The sequence below is a fragment of the Macaca mulatta genome, chromosome 15 (genome assembly GCF_049350105.2).
Source record: "Macaca mulatta isolate MMU2019108-1 chromosome 15, T2T-MMU8v2.0, whole genome shotgun sequence".
Taxonomy (NCBI): Eukaryota; Metazoa; Chordata; class Mammalia; order Primates; family Cercopithecidae; genus Macaca; species Macaca mulatta.
The window spans coordinates 7,814,464-7,839,612 of NC_133420.1; the positions used below are offsets into that span (position 1 = coordinate 7,814,464).

The window sequence follows — 25,149 nt, forward strand, 5'->3', positions numbered from 1 at the left end:
TCACCTAGCATCTGGTAAAAAGCCCGAAACAGACATGGAAACCAATAGATCTGTAGATAAGAGCCCTGCTCAGGGACAGGGGTCCCTGCTGAGAGGGAAGCACAGAGAGCCTGCTATGCAGAAACTGCTGGAAGGCCAAGCCATTTCTCTCTTTTCTCTTTTTTTTTTTTTTTTTTTTTGGACATAGTCTCACTCTCACTCGGGCTGGAGTGCATTGGAGCCATCTCGGCTCACTGCAAGCTCCACCTCCTAGGTTCAAGCGATTCTTCTGCCTCAGCCTCCCGAGTAGCTGGGATTACAGGCACGTGCCACCACGCCTGGCTAATTTTTGTATTTTTAGTAGAGATGGGGTTTTGCTATGTTGGCCAGGCTGTTCTCAAACTCCTGACCTTAAGTGATCCACCTGCCTCAGCCTCCCAAAGTGCTGGGATTACAGGGTGAGCCACCACGCCCGGCTGATTGTAGATTATTTATCCAATAATTAGCCTGTATTCCTGAGATACTATAATATTTCTGGCCACAGGATAATCCAGCAGAGAAGGACGAAGTCCAGTGAGTGTGTGGTGCCAGTGTCCCAGAATTGGGTGACACAGATAAGATTAAACACAGTGGCTGAGCCAGGCATGGTGGCTCACCCTGTAATCCCACCACTTTGGGAGGCTGAGGCAGGTGGATCATTTGAGGTCAGGAGTTCGAGACCAGATTGACCTACATAGTGAAACCCCGCCTCTATTAAAATACAAAAATTAGCCGGGCATGGTGGCGGGCGCCTGTAATCCCAGCTACTTGTGAGGCTGAGGCAGGAGAATGGCTTGAACCTAGGAGGCAGAGGTTGCAGTGAGCCGAGATCACGCTGCTACACTCCAGCCTGGGCGACACAGCGAGACTCCCTCTCAAAAAAAAAAAAAAAAAAAACACTGGCTGAAGATCCTTGGAAAGCAGGAGCGCTTACTTCCCCAGTGTGCCCCTCAGCCTATCACACACCCAGAGTCCACGGGGTCCTTGGCAATCAGCTCCCTAAGCCCTTCCCTGGACCAGCCCTCCCAGGTTCTCTAGGTCACGAATTCTAAACCTGGGGTCATGGGGCAGAAAAGGGTGCAAATTCTGGGCCAAGATGCAGGTGAGCATTCCGTGACTAATTCCAAAAGAGATGTTCTCCCAAAAGCTTAGGAACGCTCCTCCAGCGGCCAGGAGAAACGAAACCGCTGTGGTCCTTCGTGAGGACAGGCTGTCCGGGCCAATGAGTTCCACACGCTTAAGGCTGGGGATCCACAACCCAGGGCCACTTGGGCACCCAAAGGTGGGTTTTTTAAGAGAATGTGGGCTGCCAGGGGTCCCAGGCCACCTCACCTCACCTCCACCGAGCTGCAAGGCAGGGACTCGGTGCCTCGGAGGTATTTCTTGAAATAACTTGTTCTCAAAGACATTCTTGAAAAGAACCGCCCAGCTTCTCTCAGAGACAAGCTCTTCAAAGTCACATGGATGTAAAGGAGGGCTGGGCAAGGGCTGGGGATGAGCGCACAGAGAGTAAGTCTGTGGAAGCAGAAACGGCCCCTCAAAAGAGGGTGTCCTTCAGGGGCCCCGCAGAGACAGGATCATCAGAAACCCCATGGCGCGTTCACAGATCGCCCTGATGGTGGGTTCAATGCCGGACTCACCTCCAGGTCCACCAAAAAGACGCTGCGCTGTCTTCTAATAATTACAGAGCTTCTCATAGAGTGAATTCACCTACCCTACATGCCCCGTCCCTGTCTTATCTGAATCAGAAAGAGGAGCTCATTTTAGTCCAGGCCATGAGCACCCAGCTCGGGCAAGGCGATGAGGTTCTCCGTCAACAGCTCATTAATCACGTCCAGATAAACCCAGAGGGTTTAATTAACTGTGACAGGTGCCACCCCACGACTGGGTGACAGGGACAACTTGAATGCTGCATCTTGGAGCTAATGCTGCTTAGAGCTGATGCTGCTTCTCGCTCCGGGTATGTAATTAAAAGCAGAGACCCAGCGTTTGGCAGTTGATTCTCATTAAAAGCCTCGCGTGCTCTTGCTAAGAGTCACGACGTTTGATTCATCGTCTCTTAATGTCACTGCCCCAGTTAAGCTTTGTCTGGAAGTGCTTCCTTTCCCACGACCCCGAGGTTTCTCTCGACTCATCCCTCAGGACCCACCCAACTGCTTCTGCGCTTGGAGTCCTGGCGGCCCAGCTACCACCGGAGACACAGCTGATAGAAGGTCAAGGGCACTGGGCCACACCCACCCACCCACATCCAGCAGAGAAGGACAGGGACAAAGCCCAGTTCAGTCCAGAAGGACAAAGTCCCACCGTTGCAACCACGTTTTCACGACAGTGAAACGAAACCGGGCTCGTGAAAGGGGCTTCCTGGACAACTGAGCCTGTGTCTGCCACCACACAGGCTTGAGCGCTGCTCCCGGCTGGAGGCCAGAGGGCCAACGGGACCCGCCACCCCAAACAGAAGGGTACGGCACTTACCAGGGTACAACTGCTTGGTGGGTGCGCTGAGCTGCGCGTCTTTGGTGACTCTGTAAGCGACATCCGGGCCTTTGGAAGATCGCCGCGTGGCGCAAAAGCCTGTTGTCTTTGTTATTCCATCGGGCAAGTTGTGAAAATCTAGAACCTTCAGGAGATCTGCTGGCTGAGCTGAAATGACAGAGGAGGACCGGGGTTAGCCTCGGAGAGGAAAGGAGCGCCTGGGAGCACCCGGAGGCTGGGATGACGGGAAGCACCCCCACCCCCCACCACTGTGAATCCCAGGCACTCGGAAGAGCCCCAGGACTGGCTCAGAGCAGCGTGCTGGGAGAGGCAGGGCGCCACGCTGTGGAGGAGGGTCCCATCCCGGTCCCCACCAGCAGTCACACACCAGTGGCAGACCCAGGCTTGCCCAGCTCTGATGACGCCCGCTTTCCTCATTGTGCTCTCATGGCCCCTGAGGCTGGCAGGGGCCATACACCCAGCCTCCGAGACACTTCTTCTCATTGGCCACGTAAGGACAGCAGCCCGGGCCGATGCTGGAAGGCCGCAGAAGGCCCACTGCGGAGCTAGCCGCCTGATGGGGTGCTGTGCAATGACACAGAAGCACTGAAGGGTCACAACGTATGCCCTGCAGCCCTGAGAACCTTCATCCTGCCTGAGACTCCTCCGGAGGGCATGGGGATGTCACCGGCCTAGTTTATCCCCCCTCGTTATCCACATAGACTGTCTGTCGCCTTCCCATGACCATTTACAGCGGGTGTGCAGTTTCCATTGCCCCGGAAGACCCCTGCCCACATCACCAGACCATGCAGAGCCAAGAACAAGGGAGGGGCAGCCCCCGCATCCCTTCCAGAAGGTTCCTGACCCTCAATCCGGGGGCTCTCAGGGAAGGGCAGGGGATAAGCTGACCTCTGGCCAGCTGAAGCCATGATCGTTACCAGGGAGCTCAATGGTCACCCTCCAACACAGAAGACGGCCCCATCTGCCAGAGCCTCCGTCCCCCACACCACGAGGACCCCAGACCTGCATCCACCGCATGGCACGAATCCAGGTACCCGCCCTGAACAAGGTCAGCTTCATGGGGGAAAGCACCGCTCCTGTACCTACAAACAAGAGGCTCCTTGGGAGTCTGGGCAGAGAAAATAAACTCAAAGTTGGCGTTGCAGCGACAGAACTGTGTGTGCTGGGGCGGCCTGGGGGTTGGAGGAACCCAGCAGCCACCAACCGCCTGCCCAGTAGGTGTGAATGGGGTTGGGCCGGGCCCCCTCTGCTGGCCAATCAGAGCATGACACCGCCCTGTCCCAGAAGCTCAGCTCAGGGATGGACATGAGACCAGCCAGGATAAGGAAGCTCCGTCCTAGGGCTTTTTTCCTTTGGGAACAAGGAATCCTCCCGCTCTGCCGGCTCCAAACACAGAACAGGAACCTGGAACTGCTGGCAACTGTCTTCTGAGCGGGCAGAGAATGCCTGCCTGAGGACGCAGAGACAGACTCTGGCCACACTGTTTGGGTAGCTGGAGCAAGCTGTGCCTGAACAAGAATCATCTACAGAAACCGGTGTATCCATCTTTATGCTAATGCCAACTAGAGTTAGATCCCAACATCTGCTACTAAACAGTGCCCATCTCCGGGTGCAGCGGTGTGGGCCTCCTTAGTTATCAGTTCCCTGCTCCCTGGCCCTCCTCCCCAGGGAAGAATGATGACAAGCCGGGGACGGGCTCAAGAGGAAAGTCCCACTTTTTTCACAAGGGTGGAGGGTTTGGAGGTGAGACAGGATGGCCAACATAGGTTTCCTCTCTGCTGGTTTTCGAGGACTCCTGCAGCCAGGGGCACCTGGAGCCTCAGTACTGCCATGGTAGGAGGTGGCCACCAGAGACGACAGTGCAGCATCAGTGCTTGTCCCAGCAGGCCCTCAGCAAGAGGGGCACCCAGACGGAGGATCTGTCTCCCCAGCACTCCCTGTCCCTCCAGGGGACTCAGTGTGGGCACTGTGCTTGGTGCACAGGCCACAAGGAGGTACAGACAGGGCCCTGTGCCGCCCCTACCCCCGCCATGACCAGCTGACGGTGCAGGGAAGACAGCAGCCTGGGGGTGGGGCTCTGAAGGAGACCAGGGTGGAGGGATATGGAAGCTGCACTTCTCAATCATGAAGCACCTCCTCATCCACAGTTCTCTGCAAGGTTCCACAGTACCCCAGGTCCTAGGGTTTTGAAGTCCCTGCCTCCGACAGTGTCATTTCTACAGCCTGGCTTCGCTGCAGTCCTCTGCCAATCAAATCAAGAAGCCAGAAACATGGGGAAACTGAGGATTTCCCACCGCAGTGTGGGAACAGTTACAAAGGGGAGGGGCGGCCCAGGGACCCAGAACACCCTACGTCCAGGCTGGCCTCTCATGGCCTCTCTGATTTCCTGAGTGGCTTTCGGCTGCCAAGCAGGGCACAGTCCACCCAGCTCTGTCACTCCCTCAGGCATGTATGGCACCTCCCACCTGGTCCCCGCAAAGAAGGCTTTGGCGGGCTTTTGCCTTTGACTTGAGAAGCAACGCTGAGTGCAGGTGCCTGGTGAGGCTGCACCGCACAGCCCTCGGCCTGGATGCAGCCCGTGGGAAGAGAGGACGCGCCAGCTGCTGGCCCACCTGCTGAGGATGACACAGCGCCGAGCCCTGGGTCATCCCTAAGACTCAGTTCCAGCATTGGCAACAGCCAGGGCAGGGGAGCAAGGATCCCAGCCGGGGCTTCCTGGACTCACACCGTAATAAGCCCGTGATGCTCTTCCCAGGCTCAGGCTCGCAAGCCTGTTTTCTCCATTGCTGAAGGCGAGAGTTGTTTCCCAGCAGGCTCGGTGGACATGTTCACAGATCTCTGCTGCAACAAGTTTAAGAGGCCACCAGACCTTTCCCAGGCCCAGTGCCACCCCTCCTGCCGGCCAGGGGCCTCCTTTGCCAGAGCAGAGGAAAACATTCAGTATTTTTTTAAAAAGAAAAGGCTGGGGAGAGCCTGGGAAGAGCCTGGCAACACAGCCTTTCAGGAGCTTTTCTTCCAGTCTCCATCAGGATGAAAACTCCAGTTGGACACAGCACAAGCTTTGGGGACAGGGGGATGTGGGTTTGAAGCCAGTGTCACCCCCCACCAGAGGGTGGATCCCAGTGAGTCAAGGCCAGTGAGAGAAGCTGCAGAATCAATGGTGGCCACCACACACTGGTCCGTGCGCTGCCCAGCTCAGCAAACAAGAACCCCTCTCCTTTACCCTTTTCTCCTAGACGGCCAGGCAGGGGCCCATCACCAGCAGTTCCCATAGGACCCACCGAGCAGCCCAGGTGCTCAGTGAACACGGAGATGGCATCACCCGTGTGGTCTCCACACCCAGCCTGGTGCCCACTCCTTAATGAGGGGCCATGTGGATGTGCCCAGAGGTTCCTGAGACCGACCATTTGATGCACAAAAGGCCAGCTCCCAAAGCTTCATGAAACAAAAACTTTGTTGCTTCCATGGAACCCTCACCATGACCGGATCACCTATGCGGTCAGTCCATCACATGGTGGATGGATGGATGGATGGATGGATGGATGGATGGAGGGATGGAGTCCCAGAGAAGAGCAGGCATCCTGCTGTGCCTTGGCCACCCAAGGTCCACCCCCACCTCCTCTGGGCACCATCCTGCTCTGCAGTCTGGGGAGCTAAAAACTACATTTCCCAGGTGCCTTTGCATAAGGATGCAGGGTGCAAATTAGAGTCTACCAATCAGAGAGACTCATAGAGTTAGACAGTGAGAGGGAGGTAGCAGCCTCCCCAGCCCTGGCACAGCCAGCAGGGTCATATCACCAGACACAGCATATGGAGGTGGTCCTGGTGTCCAGACCCCCATGCACGCCACAGCCTGGGACCAGCTTCAGGGCACCGGGCGGCACTGGCAGCAGCAACTTCCTGCAGGCTGAGTGGCAGCCTCGCTATGGTGGTGCAACCCCAAATGGGATAGTGGGGTGGGGCCTCCTGACCCCAACACACCAGTCTCCCGAAGACTGTATCCACCTGACTCCCTGCATTCAATCCTTTCCCCAAAGTGGCTTGCTCCCATCAGCTGTGTGCACTGACACCAGGAGCCTCCCTGGAGCCACCTATGGGACATGGGCCCAGCACAAGGCCACTGGCATCAGAGTCTTTAAATCACAGGCATTTACCCCCAGCACCTAGGGGTCAGGCTTCCTGCACAGCCTCGCTCAACCAAGGAATACCTCTTGCCCTTCCCTGAGTTGACCAGAGTTAGAGAAGTAGGCCTCTGCATCCCCTGTACTCTTACAAGTAGACGTATTTGTCATTGGCATCCCAGAGGCCCATTTTCATAAGGATGTAACCAGGTATCATGTCCCCAGATGTATAAAGGAATGGACACCAGCAAGGTCAGTTTTAAGGAAGAAGGGAGGTGACTGAAAAGAATTGGATGGCCAGGCGCAGTGGCTCAGGACTGGAATCCCAGCACTTTGGGAGGCCGAGGGAGACACATGGCTTGAGCTCAGGAGTTGGAGACCAACCTGGGCAACATTGTAAAACCCCATCTCTACATAAATACAAAAATTAGCTGGACTTGGTGGCATGCACCTGTGGTCCTAGCTACTTGAGGGGCTGAGGTGTGAGACTCATTTGACCCTGGGTGGTGGAGGCTGCAGTAAGCCAAGATCGCATCACTGCACTCCAGGTTGGGTGACAGAGCATAATCTAGTCTCGAAAAAAAGGAAGAGGAAGAAGAAGAAAAAGAAGGAGAAGGAGAAGGAGGAAGGAAGAAGGAGAATAATTTGGAAATGAGTGTTTGAGTTCTATGTGGGTGCCATGCACCACGAAAGGCAGCACAAAGACTCTGATAAGAAATACAAGCAAGACTGCAGCACTGGCACATAGGAGGAGCTCAACATAGACATGTAGGATGGATGGATGAATGGATGGATGGTAGATGAATGAATGGTGGATGGATGGATGGATCAATGGATGGATGGATGAATGGATGGATGGGTGGGTGGATGGATGGATGGCTAATGGATGGATGGATGAATGGATGAATGGATGGATGGTGGATGGATGGATGGATGGATGGATGATGGATGATGGATGGATGATGGTGGATGGATGGTGGATAGATAGATGGATGAATGGATGGATGGTACATGGATGGATGATGGATGGATGAATAGATGGATGGATGAATGGATGTATGATGGATGGACAGATGATGGATGGATGAATGGATGGATGGATGAATGGATGTGTGATGGATGGACAGATGATGGATGGATGAATGGATGGATGATGAATGGATGGATGGATGGATGGATGGATGAATGGATGGATGGAGGATGGATGAATGGATGGATGGTGGGTGGATGGATGGATGGATGATGGATGATGGATGGATGATGGTGGATGGATGGTGGATGGAAGGATGGATGAATGGATGCATGGTGGATGGATGATGGATGGATGAAAGGATGGATGGATGGATGAATGGATGTATGATGGATGGATGGATGAATGGATGTATGATGGATGGACAGATGATGGATGGATGATGAATGGATGGATAGATGGATGAATGGATGGATGAATGGATGGAGGGTGGATGGATGGGTGGGTGGATGGGTGGATGGATAGATGATGGATGGATGGATGGTGGATGAATGGATGGATGGTGGATGGATGGGTGGGTGGATGGGTGGATGGAAGGATGATGGATGATGGATGGATGAATGGTGGATGGATGGATAAATGCATGGATGGTAGATGGATGGATGATGGATGAATGGATGTATGATGGATGGACAGATGATGAATGGATGGATGATGGATGGACAGATGGATGGATGAATGGATGGATAGAGGATGGATGGATGGATGGAGGATGGATGAATGGATAGATGAATGGATGGATGGATGGAGGATGGATAGATGAATGGGAAGATGGATGGTGGATGGATGGATGGTGGATGGATGGATGGAGGATGGTGGGTGGATGGGTGGATGGATGGATGATGGATGGATGGATGGTGGATGGATGGATGAATGCATGGATGGTAGATGGATGGATGATGGATGTATGAATGGATGGATGGATGAATGCATGGATGGTAGATGGATGGATGATGGATGTATGAATGGATGGATGATGGATGGATGGATGATGGATGGATGGATGATGGATGGATGAATGGAATGATGAATGGATGGATGGATGGATGGATGGGTGGAATGATGCATGGATGGATGGATGAATGGAAGGATGATGGATGGATGAATGGATGGATGATGGATGAATGGATGGATGAATGGATGCACAATGGATGGATGGGTGAATGGATGGATGATGGATGGATGGATGATGGATGGATGAATGGATAGATGATGGATGGATCGATGGATGAATGGACGGATGGTGGATGGACGGATGGATGGATGGGTGAATGGATAGATGGTGGATGAATAGAGGAGTGGATGGATCAATCAATCAGTGAACAAATGAGCACGTGAATGGTGAAAATCAGGAGGTACAGGGCAATTTTACAATTGCCACACTAAGTTGTCAGTCTTTCCACCAGCCAATAACAATGTCTCCACTAACCATGCTAGGATAACTTTCTCTGTCCCCAACAGGCATTTCCATGATCACCCATGGAGGTCAGCTTCTCTGCTCCTCCAGAGCTAACCCAGAGTAACCGCATTCCATGTCACTCTAGGGCCTGCCACCCTCTCATCACACAGTTGCAGGACATGAGATGCTGAAACATCATCCAAGGACCACAGTGCTCAGTGCACGCAGGTGCTCCTGGCCTGGACCAGCAGTGGACTAATGTGGCCCAGCACAAAGAACCAGAGATGGGGGACTGAAACCGAGCTGGTGAGGCATGAGGATGGAGCCCTGGGCTCCCCTTAAGGCCTGGGACTCACAGACCTGCTGAGAAGGATGAATGCCGGCAGCCAGGTGACCCAAGACACAGTGGGGCAGCATCACAGTGCCCAGCCCAGCAATGCTCTGCTTCCCCCTGGGACCTGGGGGGTTGCTGGATATCTGCACAGGGCTCTAGCACCTACAGCAGCTGATGGAATGAGATGGCTTTAGCGGGAACTTAAATCAGTTCCTGGACATCCACTGGTGCCCAGGCACTCCTCCGAGTGCTCAGAAGCAAGAAAGGGGCAACTTCGGCCCGGTCACAGCCTGCCCTGCTGTCTCTCAGGCTCAGCAGCCTCTCCCCTTGGAAGTGGAGCCCCTCACGAAAGAATGCTTCTCCACCAACAACAGAAACGCTGTGGAAGTCAGCCGCTTTCGGGAAGGAGAGCAGAGGTCTGGGGCCACCCTCTTGAATGACACAGATGTGTCAGAATGGAATCCGGAACCCGAGGCTGGACGCTCCATGGCACCACCATCCCGCCAGCCTCGGGGAAGGGAGACACTCAGGGGGTGCCCTGTCAAGTGCTGACCTCAGTGCCCCATCTCACAGGGCGGCAGGAACAGAGCCCTGGTGTGATGGACAGGGAGCACCACAGGGCGGCAGGAACAGAGCCCTCGCGTGCAGGGTAGGGCCAGGGTCTGCACAGGAGCCCCCACACACTGGGCACTCAGTCGTGTCTGCTGAATGACTGAGTGAGCGGACCCACAGCTTCTACACACAACAGCCTGGGAGAGGGTGTAAGAGGACAGAGAGAGACAGACTCTGGACACACTGTTTGGGTAGCTGGAGCAAGCTGCGCCTGAACAAGAATCATCTACAGAAACCGGTGTATCCATCTTTATGCTAATGCCAACTGGAGTTAGATCCCAACATCCGCTACTAAACAGTGCCCATCTCCAGGGCCTCCTTAGCTGTCAGTTCTCCCCTCCCTGGCCCTCCTCCCCAGGGAGTAACGATGACAAGCCTGGGACGGGCTCAAGGGTAAAGTCCCACTTTTTTCACAAGGGTGGAGGGTTTGGAGGTGAGACGGGATGGACAACCCAGGTTTCCTCTCTGCCTGTTTTCAAGGACTCCTGCAGCCAGGGGCACCTGGAGCCTCAGCACTGCCGTGGGAAGAGGTCATCCCCTGACCACCTTACAGCCGTTCTACTTTTCTAAATAAACGCCTGCTTCGGCCTGGTGTGCCACTCTGCTGTCACCGTCTCACGGTGGCCCTCACAGAGCAGGAACAGAGGGGAGGGTGCCTGCCCTGCCCAGGAAGGAGGCTGGGTCTGAGGCCGTGGGATGGCACGCTCCTACGAGGGCTGCTGGGGCCTGCATTGGATCTTTTTCTCTAATTCCTTTTTTTTTCCCCCTAAACAAGTTCAGTATCTTTAAGCACTGGCTATGTTTGGGCTGCCTTTGAAGCCCAGGCTGTCTGTCCCCACCAGATGATGTGCTGGCCACGGTCCCGCCTCCCAAAGGCTGGGCATTTGTGATCCATCAGAGCCTGCTCCTTTTTGCCAGCAAATGCACAGGGGTGCTCCCGCAGCCCCAGAATCACAACACACCAGCGGATTCCACCTGGTCACTCGGGTCACTCAGGGGATGACTTTTCCTCAGGTCCCCCATCCCAGTGACCCCCTGAGCTGGAGCAGTGCCCACTGCTACTTTCCAGTCAAGGAGTGCCCCTCAGTGCTGATTCGCCCACCTGCCTGACCTCCGGGATTCCTGCACCCTTCCTGGGGCACCAGGCTTTCCCCCAATCCCACCAGGTGATGTGGTAGGATTCTAGTATTATCTTTATCTCCTTATCTCATTAGAGGGTTATTTCCAACTCTGACCCCGGCACTGGGCTGGCTCCATTGGTCCTGGGGTCGGGGGTCTCTGGGGAAGTGTGCCGGCCCAGCCCAGTCTCTCGGCCCCATGTTTACCCATACAGTGCCCTCCACATGCCCGTTGTGTTGGCTAAAGGAAGCCGCCGCTCTTGAGTGACACAGGTACAGAGTGCTCTGCTCAGGACCCGGGCTCCAGGCAGCACGGCTGGGGGAAGGCAAGGCACTCAGCTGGGTCCCCAGCACCCAGCAGAATGGTGCTGTCGGCTCTGTGGACACCCAGTCCGGCCCCCAGCCCAAACAGAGCAGCATTTCTGCCTGGTCCTTAAAGCTCCCCAGCCTGTCTTCCAGAGGTCGCCGTCAAACACTCAGCACCCCAGTCCCAGATACTGAGCCCAGGTCGCGTCCTGCCAAATGTCTGTGGCCTGCACAGCCAAGGGACCAGGGTGGATGGACTTGATAGAATGAGCTGGGGATCAGGGGTTCGGGGGAGGCAGCTGTGGGGACAGACAGAGAGCGAGAGAGAGAGAGAGAGAGGGAGTGGGAGAGAGAGACAGAGAGACAGAGATAGAGACACAGAGACAGAGACAGAGGGAGAGACAGAGAGAGAAAGAGGAAGAGCGAGGGAGAGAGGGGAGGTTCCTGCGGGTCCCAAAGTCAATATCCTTATCTTCAAGAGAAAACTTGAGAGTCTCCAAATAACCCCAAGCTTGAGGTCTTCACAGTTCTCGGGCTAGAACTCTAATTTTAGAGCCAAGAGTCATAAATAGCACCTGGGCTAAGAGTCTTCGTTGGGAAAGAGGAATCGAGGTGCAGAGCAGGCGAGCATGGTCACTCGCAGGCTGGTGCCGCACTGGGGCCGCAAGCGAGCTACCCTCAGCGCCCAGTCCATCCCAGTCCCAAGCGCTGTTCCACTCTGGAGCCAGCGACAGGCTCCCGAAACCACAGGCACACGCTGGCCTCTCCGGACACAGCTGGCAGCCTCCATTCCAGTCCCGCCTGTGGCCCCATCACTGGAACCATATCACTGCTACGTGCATTCCCCGGGCAGCGTGTGCCTCCTCCACGGGCTGTGAACCGCAGGAGGGCAGGGGCCCCGCACAGCCCAGCACCCGCGGATGCTCACAGAAATTGCTCGCGAAGCCGTCAATTTGCTCTGTTTGTAAAGGGCCCTGCGGAGCCGGGGAAGGGCAGCTGTCCCTCCTAGTTCCCTTCCTGTATTTCCTGGAAGCCAGAGAGCAACAGCTCTTGAAGGGCCAAGCTGAGGGCTGAGCCATCGAGCCACAAGGGAGGGTCTGGCCCAGGGCTGAGGCACCCCCCACCCCAGCCCTCCCTGCAAGGCAGGCGGCCTCATCAGTGAGGTCAACCCAGCAGGTTGAAAAACAAACAGAGGCGCTCTGGAGGCTCCGACTGAAATTCTTCCTCAATGACTAAACCAGGCAGCAAAGCGAAGGGGCAGGGGTGGAAAATGCACAGAGGCCTGGGGGCTGCAGGGCAGGCCGAGGACACCACCCTGGGAGGATGGCAGATGGCCCGGCCTCTCCCGCTGCCCCCCAGGGCTGCAGTGCCGGGCGGAGACCTGGAGACCTGAGCCCAAACTGCCAGCCTGTCCCTGTGCTCACTGCCACATCACGAAAGCAGGCTCCATGCACCCACCTAAAAGCTCCCATCAACATCCAACTCCTCTGCCTGATGTCAAAGTCCCGGTCCTCACCCATCCCTCTGCCCCTGTGGGATTTTCCCGGGAGACCCTGGATCTCATGGGTCCATCTCCTCACCAGTGTCATAGCCCTGCAGGACCCCATCATGGTGCATTAGAACAGCGCCCCCTTGGGATTGTGCAGTGCACAGCATGGCCACCCTCCCCAAGCCCCTGGGGCCCCACCTCAAGACCTTCTGCACCTCAGGACCTCACTGGGCATGGCACAGCAGAGAGCAGCAATTTGGAACCGACAAGGGCTAGTCAGGACGCCAGCTCCGCCCTCCACAGCGGGGACCGTGGTTGGTGTCCTCGGCCACGGGTCACGGAGGAACAGGTAGGGGTGTGCTAGGCAGGGAGTTCGCACCTGGAAGGGGCCTGCTGTCCCCACCCCTCCACGCCACCAGCCTTTGCAAAAATGACTCTGACCACCTGCCCAGCTTGTCTGTCACCAGAGCCTTCAGGGCCAAGCTAAGGCCACCTCCAGACACCTGTGCCCCGACCCGCATCCAGACACCTGTGCACCGACCCGCAGTGTTTCACAGGGTGAGCAAATGGCCTGTAGCCAGGCCTGGAGGCTCTATGTTAACCTTCGCCTGGATGGCTGCCCTGAGTGGGCTCTGAGGTGCCCAGAGGCACTGCGCTTGTTCATGACTCCCAGCTCATCATTCCTTGCTGAAGAATGAAGGGCCCGTCCAAAGGGCCTCTGGCGGAGTTCTTCCTGAAGGAGACAGTGTCACTGCTCTCACTGCAGTAGTTACTATGAGTGCACAGGATCTGTGGCTCATCTGGGTCCAACACTAGACCCCCCTCCCCACAGGCACAGGCCTGCCTGACCCGGCACCACCCCACTCCTGGGGTGGATCCCAAATCGCCCATGTACAAGCCCCATGGTCCTGGGCAAAGTAGGTCCATCCCGGAGGCTGCCTGTCATTATCTGTAAGAGGGACACAGTGGGGCCTCGCAAGGGGAGTGGCTGGCAGGAGCTTGAGATCTGACCACTGGAGAGCACCAGGGCACCTCTGCAGTGCCCCCTAACCAGCCTCACAGTGCAGGGGACAGAGAGGGGAAGGACTGTGGGGTGGTGGGTTAGGGCCTCGGAGACTGTTCTTTCCACACAAGACACAAGACTAGGAGGCTCAGGGAGCAAAAGGAAGAAAAGGATGGTCAGGCTCCCAGCGTCAATGGCAGGGTATCGTTTTAAGGGTGTCGAGTAGTGAAGAGGAGGCTCCAAATGAACTGAGAATTGATGAGAACTGAAGGCCTGAAAGGCATCTCGGATAACAGAGGGCAGAGACCACGTGACCCCAACACAGAGCCACTGAATGGGACTGACCCAGCAAGCCCTGGAGCCTCGCCCTGCACAGATCTAATGCCTGCCCCCCAGCGGGGGGTAACACCAACCAGCCTGATCCCTGCTCCCTCTTCCCAGGCTCTGCCTTGGCAAAAAGCAGACACTTCAGGGGCCATCCAGTTCCAACGGCATTTAGCTCCAGCCCCTTCACCCAGGGCCCGGCCCACCAGTTCCTCCAGCAAGGGCCAGTTTCATTTTGTCCGCACTGCGCTTCTCTTTGCCCTGGCGGGCGAGAGTGTTGGCGGATCGCTTGGGCTGTCATCCTGGGTGGTCCAGCTGCCCAGCCACAGGGCAGGAAATGGGGGTCTCTGTCACTCACCGCAAGAGTGCACATCAGTTCAGGGATGACAGCAGCCAGGATGAAAACAGGCTCTGAAGAGACCACAGGGGAGCAGCAGGTGGTGAGAAGCAGGTGTCTGCCCTGCAGGGGTGCAGATAGCTTCCCGGGGCTGGCACCAGCCAACACACCTGCCGATGGGACCCCTGAGTCAGGGATGCACGCCGGGGCGGCAGGCCACTGCAATGAGCCTGTCGTTGGGGGACTGGACCCTGGGCGCCCTCCATGCACCCGAACACCCTGGGGGAGGGGCGGCTGAGGACCGTGCACCCATTATGCGCTCTGCGCCCAGCTGCCACACTTCCCTTATCATCAGCTCGGCCCACAGCGTCGACCCCTTCACTGGCACATGAGGAAACAGCCTGAGAGAGGTGGGGTAAGCTGCCCGCAGTCTCAGAGCCACTGACCCCAGAGACACAGTCCACCTGAGTTTCAGAAAGCATCCATTTGGGTCCAAAACCTTCTTTCCTCTGCACCATGGGGCTGCAAGCTGGGAGAATGCCTCCAAGACCCCCGCAGACACCCTGCTGCAGAGGCAGTGACCCTGGGGAGAACTCTGGGGCCGTGATGAGGGCAGAGCGAGGCTCACTCTGGGGAAGAGCGGAATTGTTCTTCACAGGATGCTCAGGACCGTGGGAGGCCTTGCATGGAGAGGAGACCCTCCATATCCAAGCTATGGGGCAACAGAGAATCTTGAGACCCCCAGCGGCGGAACAAGGGCCGGGCAGAAGACGTCCCTCCCGCGGAACCATGCCATGGGGCGTTCCAGGCAGCGGTGGAGAAAGCAGGCTCCTCACGGTCCTCCCACATCCACTGAATCAACCACGCACCTCAGCCGGGCACTCACTCAAGGACGGACACACAGGCACGTGGAGAGATGAAGGAGGCACAGGGAGTGAGATGGCCAGACTGAGAAAGGATGGAAGGATGGATGCAGACAGACGGCTCACGACAGGATGGAAAGGGGCGCTTGAAGAATGGCCCCAGGGATGGCTGGATGAAGGGTGGCAGCACCAGGGAGTGACGGGGGAATGAATGTCATCATCCTGGAGATCCCGTTGATAAACCTCACCCTCCTATCATTTCAGAGTCAGAGGCAAGGGCCTGGCTGCACGAACCTGAGCATTTGCACATGGCCTCTCTCCACCAGGTGCACTGGATTCCTGCCTGTGTGGGCAGATTCAGGACTTAGAAGGCAGTGAGAAACCTCTCCTGCTGTCCTGTAATGCTCAATGGAACCCAGCACAAGGAAGGACCTGAGAACCAAGGGCAGCTCCACCGCTCTGAGCCTTTTTCCCTGCAGGAAAGGAGGTGTAATACCAGGGCCTGCCTTCCCCGAGAAGCCATGACTGGCAGCTGAGATCTGGAGCGATATTAAGGCTGGACTTTCAGGCTTCCCACCCTCAAGAGTTATTCTGAATATTCAAGGCGGCATCCAGCGAGACACTGTTCCTTCATGAAGCTCAAGGAAGGTGAGAGGCCCCGCCACCAATCACGATGGGATGGACCACCGCTTCCTGGTTTCCCTGCCTCTTCTGTGTCTCACCAGCGAACCACAACACAGAATACCCCATGACCTCCCCCAGCCCAGGACTGGCAGCAGGTGCTCCAAGGGACTTGCTATTTCCTAGACCATGAGCTCCTTTAGGGAAGGGACAAGTCTTGCCCTCAATCCACAGTGGAGAAGAGAGCTGAGCTCAGAGCAGATGCTTGGTACCATGATCCAAGGAAGGAAGAAGGAAGGAGGAAGCCAGCCAATGAGCAAGCAAAGGAACAAGTAACCAAAGGAACCAATCAACAGATGGTCAAACCAACCAATGAACAAATGCAGCAATGACCCAAGCAAAGAACAAACCAACAAACCAACTAAGGGACAAGTGAACAAACCAGTAAGTGAACAGTGAAGCACCACCCCCACCAGCAAATAAAAGAGGGACTAAATGAACAAATCAACCGATGAACAAACAAAGGAACTGTGCATTCGTGGCTCCATGGCGAATGCCAGTGGAAGAAAGCTTTCGGGAGCAGCAATTTTGCAGGATCTCAATGTGGGTGTGCACGTGCATTGACCTGGCATATCCTCCTTTAGGGCTGAGTCCTACAGAAAGGCTTGCTCTGTGCCAGGACATCCAAGGCTTGCTCACAGCAGCAAAGAACTGAAAACAAGGCACACGCCCATCAATCGGGAGCTGGTTAAATCAACAAAGCTGCATCCACCAAATATGCTGCAGAGGCCAGACAGGAAGGGGTTCACGCAGACAGCCTGAGAAGGAGAGATGGCCCGACATGTCCTTAAGCCATGGAAATCCTTATAAAGCACGATCTCTTTTATGTTAAAATAAGTAAAACACGGTGATGTCATCTGATAACACATCATGCAAATGCACACACCAATAAGTCCAGAATGATACCAATCAAAGAGTTGAGGGGTTACTTCTGGGAAGGCGGTGAGGTTTGGTGGAGCAGGGAAGGAGGTCTGCTTATCATTCTCTGTATCCCTCTACTTCATAAAAATTGTGTAAATACTTAGCCACATAAAACTGGCATAATTTTGTTAACAACAACAACAACAACAAAATGCTAAAACGAAAGTTTAAAGTGTGGAAGTTTCAAAATGGCCACAAATTATCTAATGTAACAGCCCATCAAGGGGTGGTGTCTATGTCCCCTTCCCTTTAATCAAGGTGGGCTTTGTGGCAACCTGACTGATAGAACGTGATGGAAGCAACACTGCTGGCTCGCAGGTCTAGGCTTTAAGAAACTGGGAGACTCTACTCCCATGTCCCTCAGAATGCTCCTTCTTAGGACCAAGACACCATGCTGTGGGGAAGCCCAAGCAGCCGCTTGGAGGGCCCATGGGAAGATAACCCCAGGCCTTCAGCCAACAGCCAGGATCAATACCACACGTGTGGAAAAGCCATCTAGAAATGGATGCCCCCAGCCTCGGACAAGCCACTCAACCTGAAGTCATGTGGAGCACACAAAGGGTCCTCAACAAACCGTGCTCAAAACACAGATTCATACACAAAATAAGAGCATGCTATTAAGACACCAGGTTTTGGGGTGATCGTTTTGTAGCAATAGAGAACCACAACAACAACAAAAACAGGCAATAAACAACAAGATGCGTATAACAGAAATACACAACTAGAAAAAGCGGGTGTAGGGGGGAACAAATAAATAGCGTTCAATGTTACTAGTAGCTAAATACAAATTAAATCAAGAGGCCTTTGTCTCCCATCAAACTGGCAAAAAAAATTTTTTAAGGGACCAATTTTTGGCAAGGATGCAAATTCTCATTGAGTACCCACAGGAGTCTACATTGACACCTCTCAGGAAATAGTTTGACACTTAGTACTGGAAGTCTTAGGGACATTCATTCTCTTCATGTTCCTATGGGAGTTTAACACTGAATTCTAGATAAATACAAATGCTTAATCAAAGACGCTCACCCAACAATTACATGCAATACAGAAAAAACATTGAAAGAAAGCAAATGTCCCAACTGGAGAGGATTGAACATATCACGGTACACTCTGTACAACCAACAGAATACCATAGCCATTTATTCGTGTCTTAATGTTACATTAATATTATCATTTATTTCATTTATTAATAATTATTAGTATTAATAAGGGAATATTTAAACATGTGAGGAAATGCTCATGGCATTTGTGGTTTAAGTGAGGTTCATGGAGGTGTAATTTATATGCAATAAAATTCATTCTTTTTCTTTTTTTTTTTTTTGAGATGGAGTCTCACTCTGTTACTCAGGCTGGAAAAGCAGTGGTGCCAGCTCGGCTCATTGCAACCTCCACCTCCCGGGTTCAAGCAATTCTCCTGCCTCAGCTTCCCAAGTAGCTGGAATTACAGGTGCATGCCACTACACCCAGCTAACTTTTGTATTTTTAGTAGAGACAGGGTTTTGCCATGTTGGCCAGGCTGGTCTCAAACTCCTGACCTCAGGTGATCCACCCATCTTGGCCTCTCAAAGTGCTGGGATTACAGGTGTGAGTCACCATACCCGGCCAAATTCATTATTTTTAAGCGTGCAGTTGAATGAGTTTGGACAAATGGATAGTCCTGTTCCCTCCACACCCCCATCCAACACACACACACACACACACACACACACACACACAATCAAGATACACATCATGTCCATCACCCCCAGGAGTTCCCTCATGTTTCTCTCCTCACTCATCTTTTCCTGTCCCTGCAGTTCTGCCTTTTCTCAAATGTCATATAAGTGAAACCGTGTCCCCTGCGTCTTTCGTGTCTGCTTCTCTCGCTTAGCACAGTACTTTCGTGCCACCCTATTCAGGTGCCCATGCCTTCTGGTGCCGAGCAGTATTCTCACTTGTCTGTCCCCATAGCAGTTGGGCACTTGGACTGCTCCCTGCTTAAGGCTATTGCAATAACACAGCACATGAGTGCTCACATACATGTCTCTGTATGGACGCATGTTTCATTTCTCTTGGATGAATACCTATATACGGAATTGCTCTGTCCTGTGGTAAAGGAAGGGCTAATCTTATAAAACACAGCCAAACTGTTTTCCAAAGTGGTTGCACCCCTTTGCATCTCCCCCAAGAATGGGTGACAGTTTTTCCACATCTTCACTCACACTTTTGCAGTATCTCCTTATGGTTTTCATTTATATTTCTCTAACGACTAACCCTGACAAACATCTTTTCAGATGCATGTTGGCATGCCTCTGTCTTCTTTTGTGGAACATGTGTCTGAATCTTCTGCCCAGTTTTAAGTGGGGTCATTTGCCTCCATGCTGTGGAGTTGTGACCATGTTTTATGCATTTTAGACGTAAGTTCTTTATCAGATATGTGTTTTACAAACATTTTATTCCAATCTTACTACCTTTCCATTTCCAATAGTGTCTTTTGAAAAGTAAAAGGTGCTGTTTTAACAAAGTCTGATTTGTCAGCTTTTGAATCTTTTAATGGCTCATAATTTTGTTTCCTTCTAAGAAATCTTTGCCTAACTCAAGGTCAAAAAGCTCAAGATTTTCTTTTTTGTCTTATGCTTTATAAAAGTTTTAAATCTTACATTTAAATCTATGACCCATCTTAATTTTTGCATATTATTTGAGGTAAGGGTCAGGGCTTTTTCTTTTTTTTTTTTAATTTATTTATTATTATTATTATACTTTAAGTTCTAGGGTACATGTGCATAACGTGCAGGTTTGTTACATATGTATACTTGTGCCACGTTGGTGTGCTGCACCCATCAACTCGTCAGCACCCATCAACTCGTCATTTACATCAGGTATAACTCCCAATGCAATCCCTCCCCGCTCCCCCCTCCCCGTGATAGGCCCCGGTGTGTGATGTTCCCCTTCCCGAGTCTAAGTGATCTCATTGTTCAGTTCCCACCTATGAGTGAGAACATGAGGTGTTTGGTTGGTCAGGGCTTTTTCTATCGCAAATAGATATCCAGTTGTTTCAGCACCATTGCATCCTAGCCCTTTTTTTTTTTTTTTTTTTTGAGATGGAGCCTCACTCTGTTGGCCAGGCTAGAGTGCAGTGGCGTAATCTCGGCTCACTGCAGCATCTTAGCATTTTTATGGAAAACCAAATGATTATTTACGTGTGAGTCTACTTCTGGACTTGATTCTATTCCATTGGTCTATATGTCTTTCTGTCAACACTACACTGCCTTCATCACTATAACTTTAGAGTAAGTCTCAAAATCACAAAGCATAAGCCCTCCGATGTTCTTCTTTCTCAAAATGTTTTGGTTATATTAGGTCCTTTGCATTCCCATATAAATTTCAGAATCAATCATCAATCTCTATTTTAAAAAAGCTTGCTGGGATTTTAATTGGCATTGCATTGAATCTGTAGATCAACTTGAGGTGGAATAATATCTTAACAATATTGAGGTTTCTGGTCCATGAGAATGGTATATCTCTGTATTTAAATCCTAAGATCTTCATTGTTTTCTCCGAGCAATATTTTGTAATCATCAGCAAATAGGTCATGTATATTTTCATTAGATATATCTCTAAGTATTTCATTTTTTCATGCTATTGTGACAGCTTTTAAAATTCCCATTTCTAACAGTTCATTGCTAGTATCTAGAAACACAATGAATTTTTGCATATTGACTTTGTATTCTGTTGCCATGCTAAACTTTTTAGTTCTAGAAGTTATTTTGTAGATTCCTTAGAATTTTTTTATATAGTCACGAATGTGCTCTACAAATAAAGACAGTTTTACTTCATCCTTTCCAATCAACATGCCTTTTATTTTATTTTCTTACCTTATTTCACCAGCTAGGATCTCTATACAGTGTTAATAGGTGTGATAAGAGCAGACGTCCCTGCCTTGCTCCTGATCTTAGGGTGAAAGCATTTAGTATGTAGATTTTACATGAATGTCCTTTATCAAATTGAGGGAATTCTCTTTTATTCCTAATTTATTGAGATTTGCTCATCATGTTTTAAGTTTAAAACTACTACAAAGTAGTATGTAATCCCAATTTTGTAAATACAGGCACAGAACAAATAGTAGAAAATAAATACATCAAAATGTTCCTTTAGTAATGTGTTTGGTTGTACTTAATAGAAACCAACATCATTATCATCATCATAATCATCACCGTCACCATCATAATGGTTTCAACAAATAAGGCATTATGACTCATTTTCATCTTCTTCTTTAGACTTTTTGTTTGTAGCTCTGAACACTTCTATCATGGACACATATTGCTTTTATAACAAATGAATGGAAGAATAAATGCCAACTGGCATCTAGCAGGAAATTGCGTTACATAATTAAATACATAGATATTTAACAGCGTCTCTCCATATCTAACTGAAGCTGCAAGATAGTCACGGATCCTTGGCGGTTGCCTTGATAATAGGCAATTTTTAACTGGCCTTTATAAAACAAAACTGCATTTGCACTTCTCAGGAAGGTCTCCACTTTCCAGGAGTGTGACATTTGAAGTGGGTGCCCCCACACCACGTGTCCTCACAGGGCCCTTGGTCAGGCCCGAGTGCAGCATGCACTTGCCCTTTCAGACAAAAATGTGGAATGTGGACAAAAGACGAATGTGCCTGTCGGCTCATTGTTCTTCCCCAGCCCTGGCATCGGACGGCACTTGCCTTTACGTTTTCATTATAACGGGCACATTTAGAAATACAAGGAAATTGGCCCCGGGAGATGGTTTAGCACCTATTAAATGCTGCAAAACAGACAACGTGAGAGAGGAAGCTAAAAAGAATACACTTCTAGTTACAAAGGAAAGCTGCTGTCTGTCCACTCAACCCTTCACACGCTCGTCCAGATGTGCGGCTCCTCACAGCCACCCCAGGGGAGCAGCTTTAGAGCTGCGGGTGAGCCCAATGGGCTTCCTCTGGCTCTGTTGACTCGGCTCTGAAATTATTGTATTCAATTCTTTGATGCAAGTAAAGGAACATTGCGGTGGGTCACTCTGACCTCTGAGAGGAATCTTTTACATGACTTCCCCCACGGCCAGAGGCATTTTTCAATTACGAGAGCCATGCAAGTTTTCGAAACACTAGGAATGGACTCAAAACCAGCTACGTGGGTCCTGAATGAACACATAACTGTACTGCGCGAGATCCCAGAGACGCAACCAAGGACACACCACACATTGGTGCACTGGGGGCAGGACTCGGAGCCGACGTCCCCTCGTGAGTCTGCACACCCAGTGGGTTAACGGAGCCAAGTTTCAAGGTCCCCTCTGGGGTGGGCAGCTGGGGGCTCTCCAGGTATCTCATGCACAGGCTCAGACAGCCCCGTCGGCCCTCCCAGAAGTGGGTGAAGCACCAGTGTGTGGGGCCACATGGAGCTCATTTTCACATTGAAAAATCCATCTGCAAGAGTCCAACCTGCTGCCCCAGACGACTGAGTCAGGCTGCGACCCCAAAGCTGCAGCAGGTCTCGCCTTCACATCTCCCCACAGCAGCCCAACTCCGTCCCTCTACCAGCCACCTCCAGACATCAGCCCCACCCCGGCCTCGTGGTGCTCCAGTGTGGAAGGCAGGCCCAGGCACACACATTCAGTGCAGGACATCGGGTGGGGAGAAGACCTGCGAATCAGCAGAACCCTCACATGGACAGTGCCGTCCACTCCATCGCCACGGCGGGGACTCAGCACACTGACGGCCAGAGAAAGGGAGGGAAGGAGGGGAAAGTAATGAGCATCTAGTGAAGGTCTGCTGGGTTCTAGAAGATTCCCTTACATTTTTCTGACTCAATGGGAGCAGAGGTCTAAAGCTCTGCATGCATGTGAGTTTCCACTCTTAAGAATCATGCAGCTTCTCGGGACAGCCTGTGGAGCAGGAAGTGCTGCTCCATCCTCCAGACAAGGACCCGCGGGCTCGCCTAAAGGGGTCCCCAAGACGTGCCACAGGCCCAGGAAACAACCACACCAGGACCCAAGCGTTAAATCACAGCTCCCCACTGCCTCTCTAGGAGCAGAGAGGGGGAAGTAACTGGCTTAGCATGGGTGAGCAGCCTCAGTCCTCGGACATGGGGTCCACCTGGGTTTAACACCTGAGGATAACGCTACCCAGGGCATGGTTGCTCAGGTGACAATTGCCTGTTGGTTGGAATGTAATTCTGCAATAAAAAGGTTTTAAAATGTCTCTATGTGTGGATGCAGTGAGTCAATGTCTAAGAATCCGCCCTAAGGAAATAATCAGAGAGGCAGAAAGGATTTATCAGAAAGATGTTCATCCAAGTGTCATTTATAACAGCAAATAATTGGAAACAACCCAAACCCAACATGCAAGCAACAGTTAAGAAAACTATGATACAAGCATGCGGTGGAGTGCTCAGCAGCTCTTGAGTTATTTACAAAGAGCTGATAATGACATCAGAAAATCTCTGTGTCTAAGCGCAGGGCACAACACCGTTTCTGCCCATGAGTTCAATCATGTAAAAAAACATGTGAGGAAAGGAAAATAAAAAGTCATTTTGATATTTCCCAAATGTACTATAATGAGTATGCATTCCTTTCAGAGTCAAGAAAAGTTAACAAAGTTATTTGGAGAATGAGTTGGGTCTCTGAATCTATAAGCAAAGATCCAGGAACATGTGTACTTTTCACCTCCCAGTTCTCAGTTCCCACCATGGAGTTGTGTTATGTCTTACTGTTGACAGGAATGCTCTCCTCACTTCTCCCCTCCCGTCCACACCCCACCTCTGCCGAGAACCAGGGTTACTTCCACATCCCCACCTCCTCCGGCACGGTGGGCTGCCTCCTCTCATAACTCTTAAAAAGATCTCAGCACCTCATGATTTTGACTATACCGTCAGCTGCTGCTGCAACTGGATTTCTCTTGTCTCTCAGTTCAAGCCAACAAAACAGCTTGAGAATCTAGTTGAATCTGGTACCATTCAAAGCACTGCAGAAACTGGTAGGTTAGCCACTCCTGGCCCCCTAGTGTAGAGAGTGGAAGTCTGAGACGGTCATAAACCACTCGAACACAAAAATGCCAATCGCTATGGTAGAGGAGGCAGCCACACATACTTGGAGCCCAGGGATTTAGTTTTCGTTTGGGCTTAAACTCAGTACAGGGAGGGCTGGATTATAGAAGCCATGACAAAATCATGGACAGATGAATGGATGGGTGGATAAGTGGATAGATGGATGAATGGATGGGTAGGTGAATGAATGAAGGAGAAGTGAAGGAAGGAAGGAAGGAAGAAAGGAAGGAAGGAAGGAAGAAAGGAAGGAAGGAAGGAAGGAAGGAAGGAAGGAAGGAAGGAAGGAAGGAGGGGGAAGGGGAAAGGAAAGGGAAAGGAAGGGAAGGGAAGGGAGGAAGAGTAGTTAGAAGGGAGGGTGGATGGGTGGGTGATTGAATAGATATATATGGTCTGGATCAATGGGTAAAAGGATGGGTGGGTGGATGGATGGATGGATGGATGAGTAGATGAATGGATAGGTGGATAAATGGATAAATGGGATGGATGGTTGGGTGAGTGGGTGAGTGGATGGATGGATGGATGGATGGATGGATGGATGGATGGATGGATGATTGGATGGGCGGAAGGATGGATGGATGGATTGATGGATGAGTGGGTTGATGGATGGATGAATGGGTACATAGATGGATGGACAGTTGTATGGTTGGTTGAATGAATAGGTGGGTAGACAGGTGGATGAACAGTGAATGGGTACATGAGTGTGTGGACACACGGAGTATGGACAAATGGGTGGACAGATGGATGGGTAGATTAATGGTATGGATGGACAGGTGAACAGATGGAAGAACAGTTGGATGGATGGGTGAGTGGGTGTCTGATTGGATAGATTTATAGTTTAGATGGATGGGTTGGTATATAAATGGATGTGTGGGTAGATTAATGGTATGGATGGACAAGTACACAGATGGGTGGGTGGATGCATGGATGGATGAATGGGTGGGTAAAGACACCAATACGTCTTTGCTAATTTAAACTAAATTTAAGGCACCCAATTTCTTGCTGTTCTCTCTCTCCTGCTACCCTATCTCATGGTGAGTGATAGCCAA

The 25,149-nt window shown here is 51.8% G+C and overlaps 1 protein-coding gene across 2 annotated transcripts in view; it reads right to left on the reverse strand.

The window, feature by feature from the left end:
- COL5A1 (collagen type V alpha 1 chain) overlaps window positions 1–25,149 on the reverse strand; it is a 210,584-nt gene that overhangs the window by 157,962 nt on the left and 27,473 nt on the right. For both annotated transcript variants that reach the window (XM_028834624.2, XM_015116402.3), the window contains exon 2: window positions 2,491–2,658. In XM_028834624.2, coding sequence (XP_028690457.2) covers window positions 2,491–2,658 — 168 coding nt within the window. The remainder of the gene's footprint in view (window positions 1–2,490; window positions 2,659–25,149) is intronic.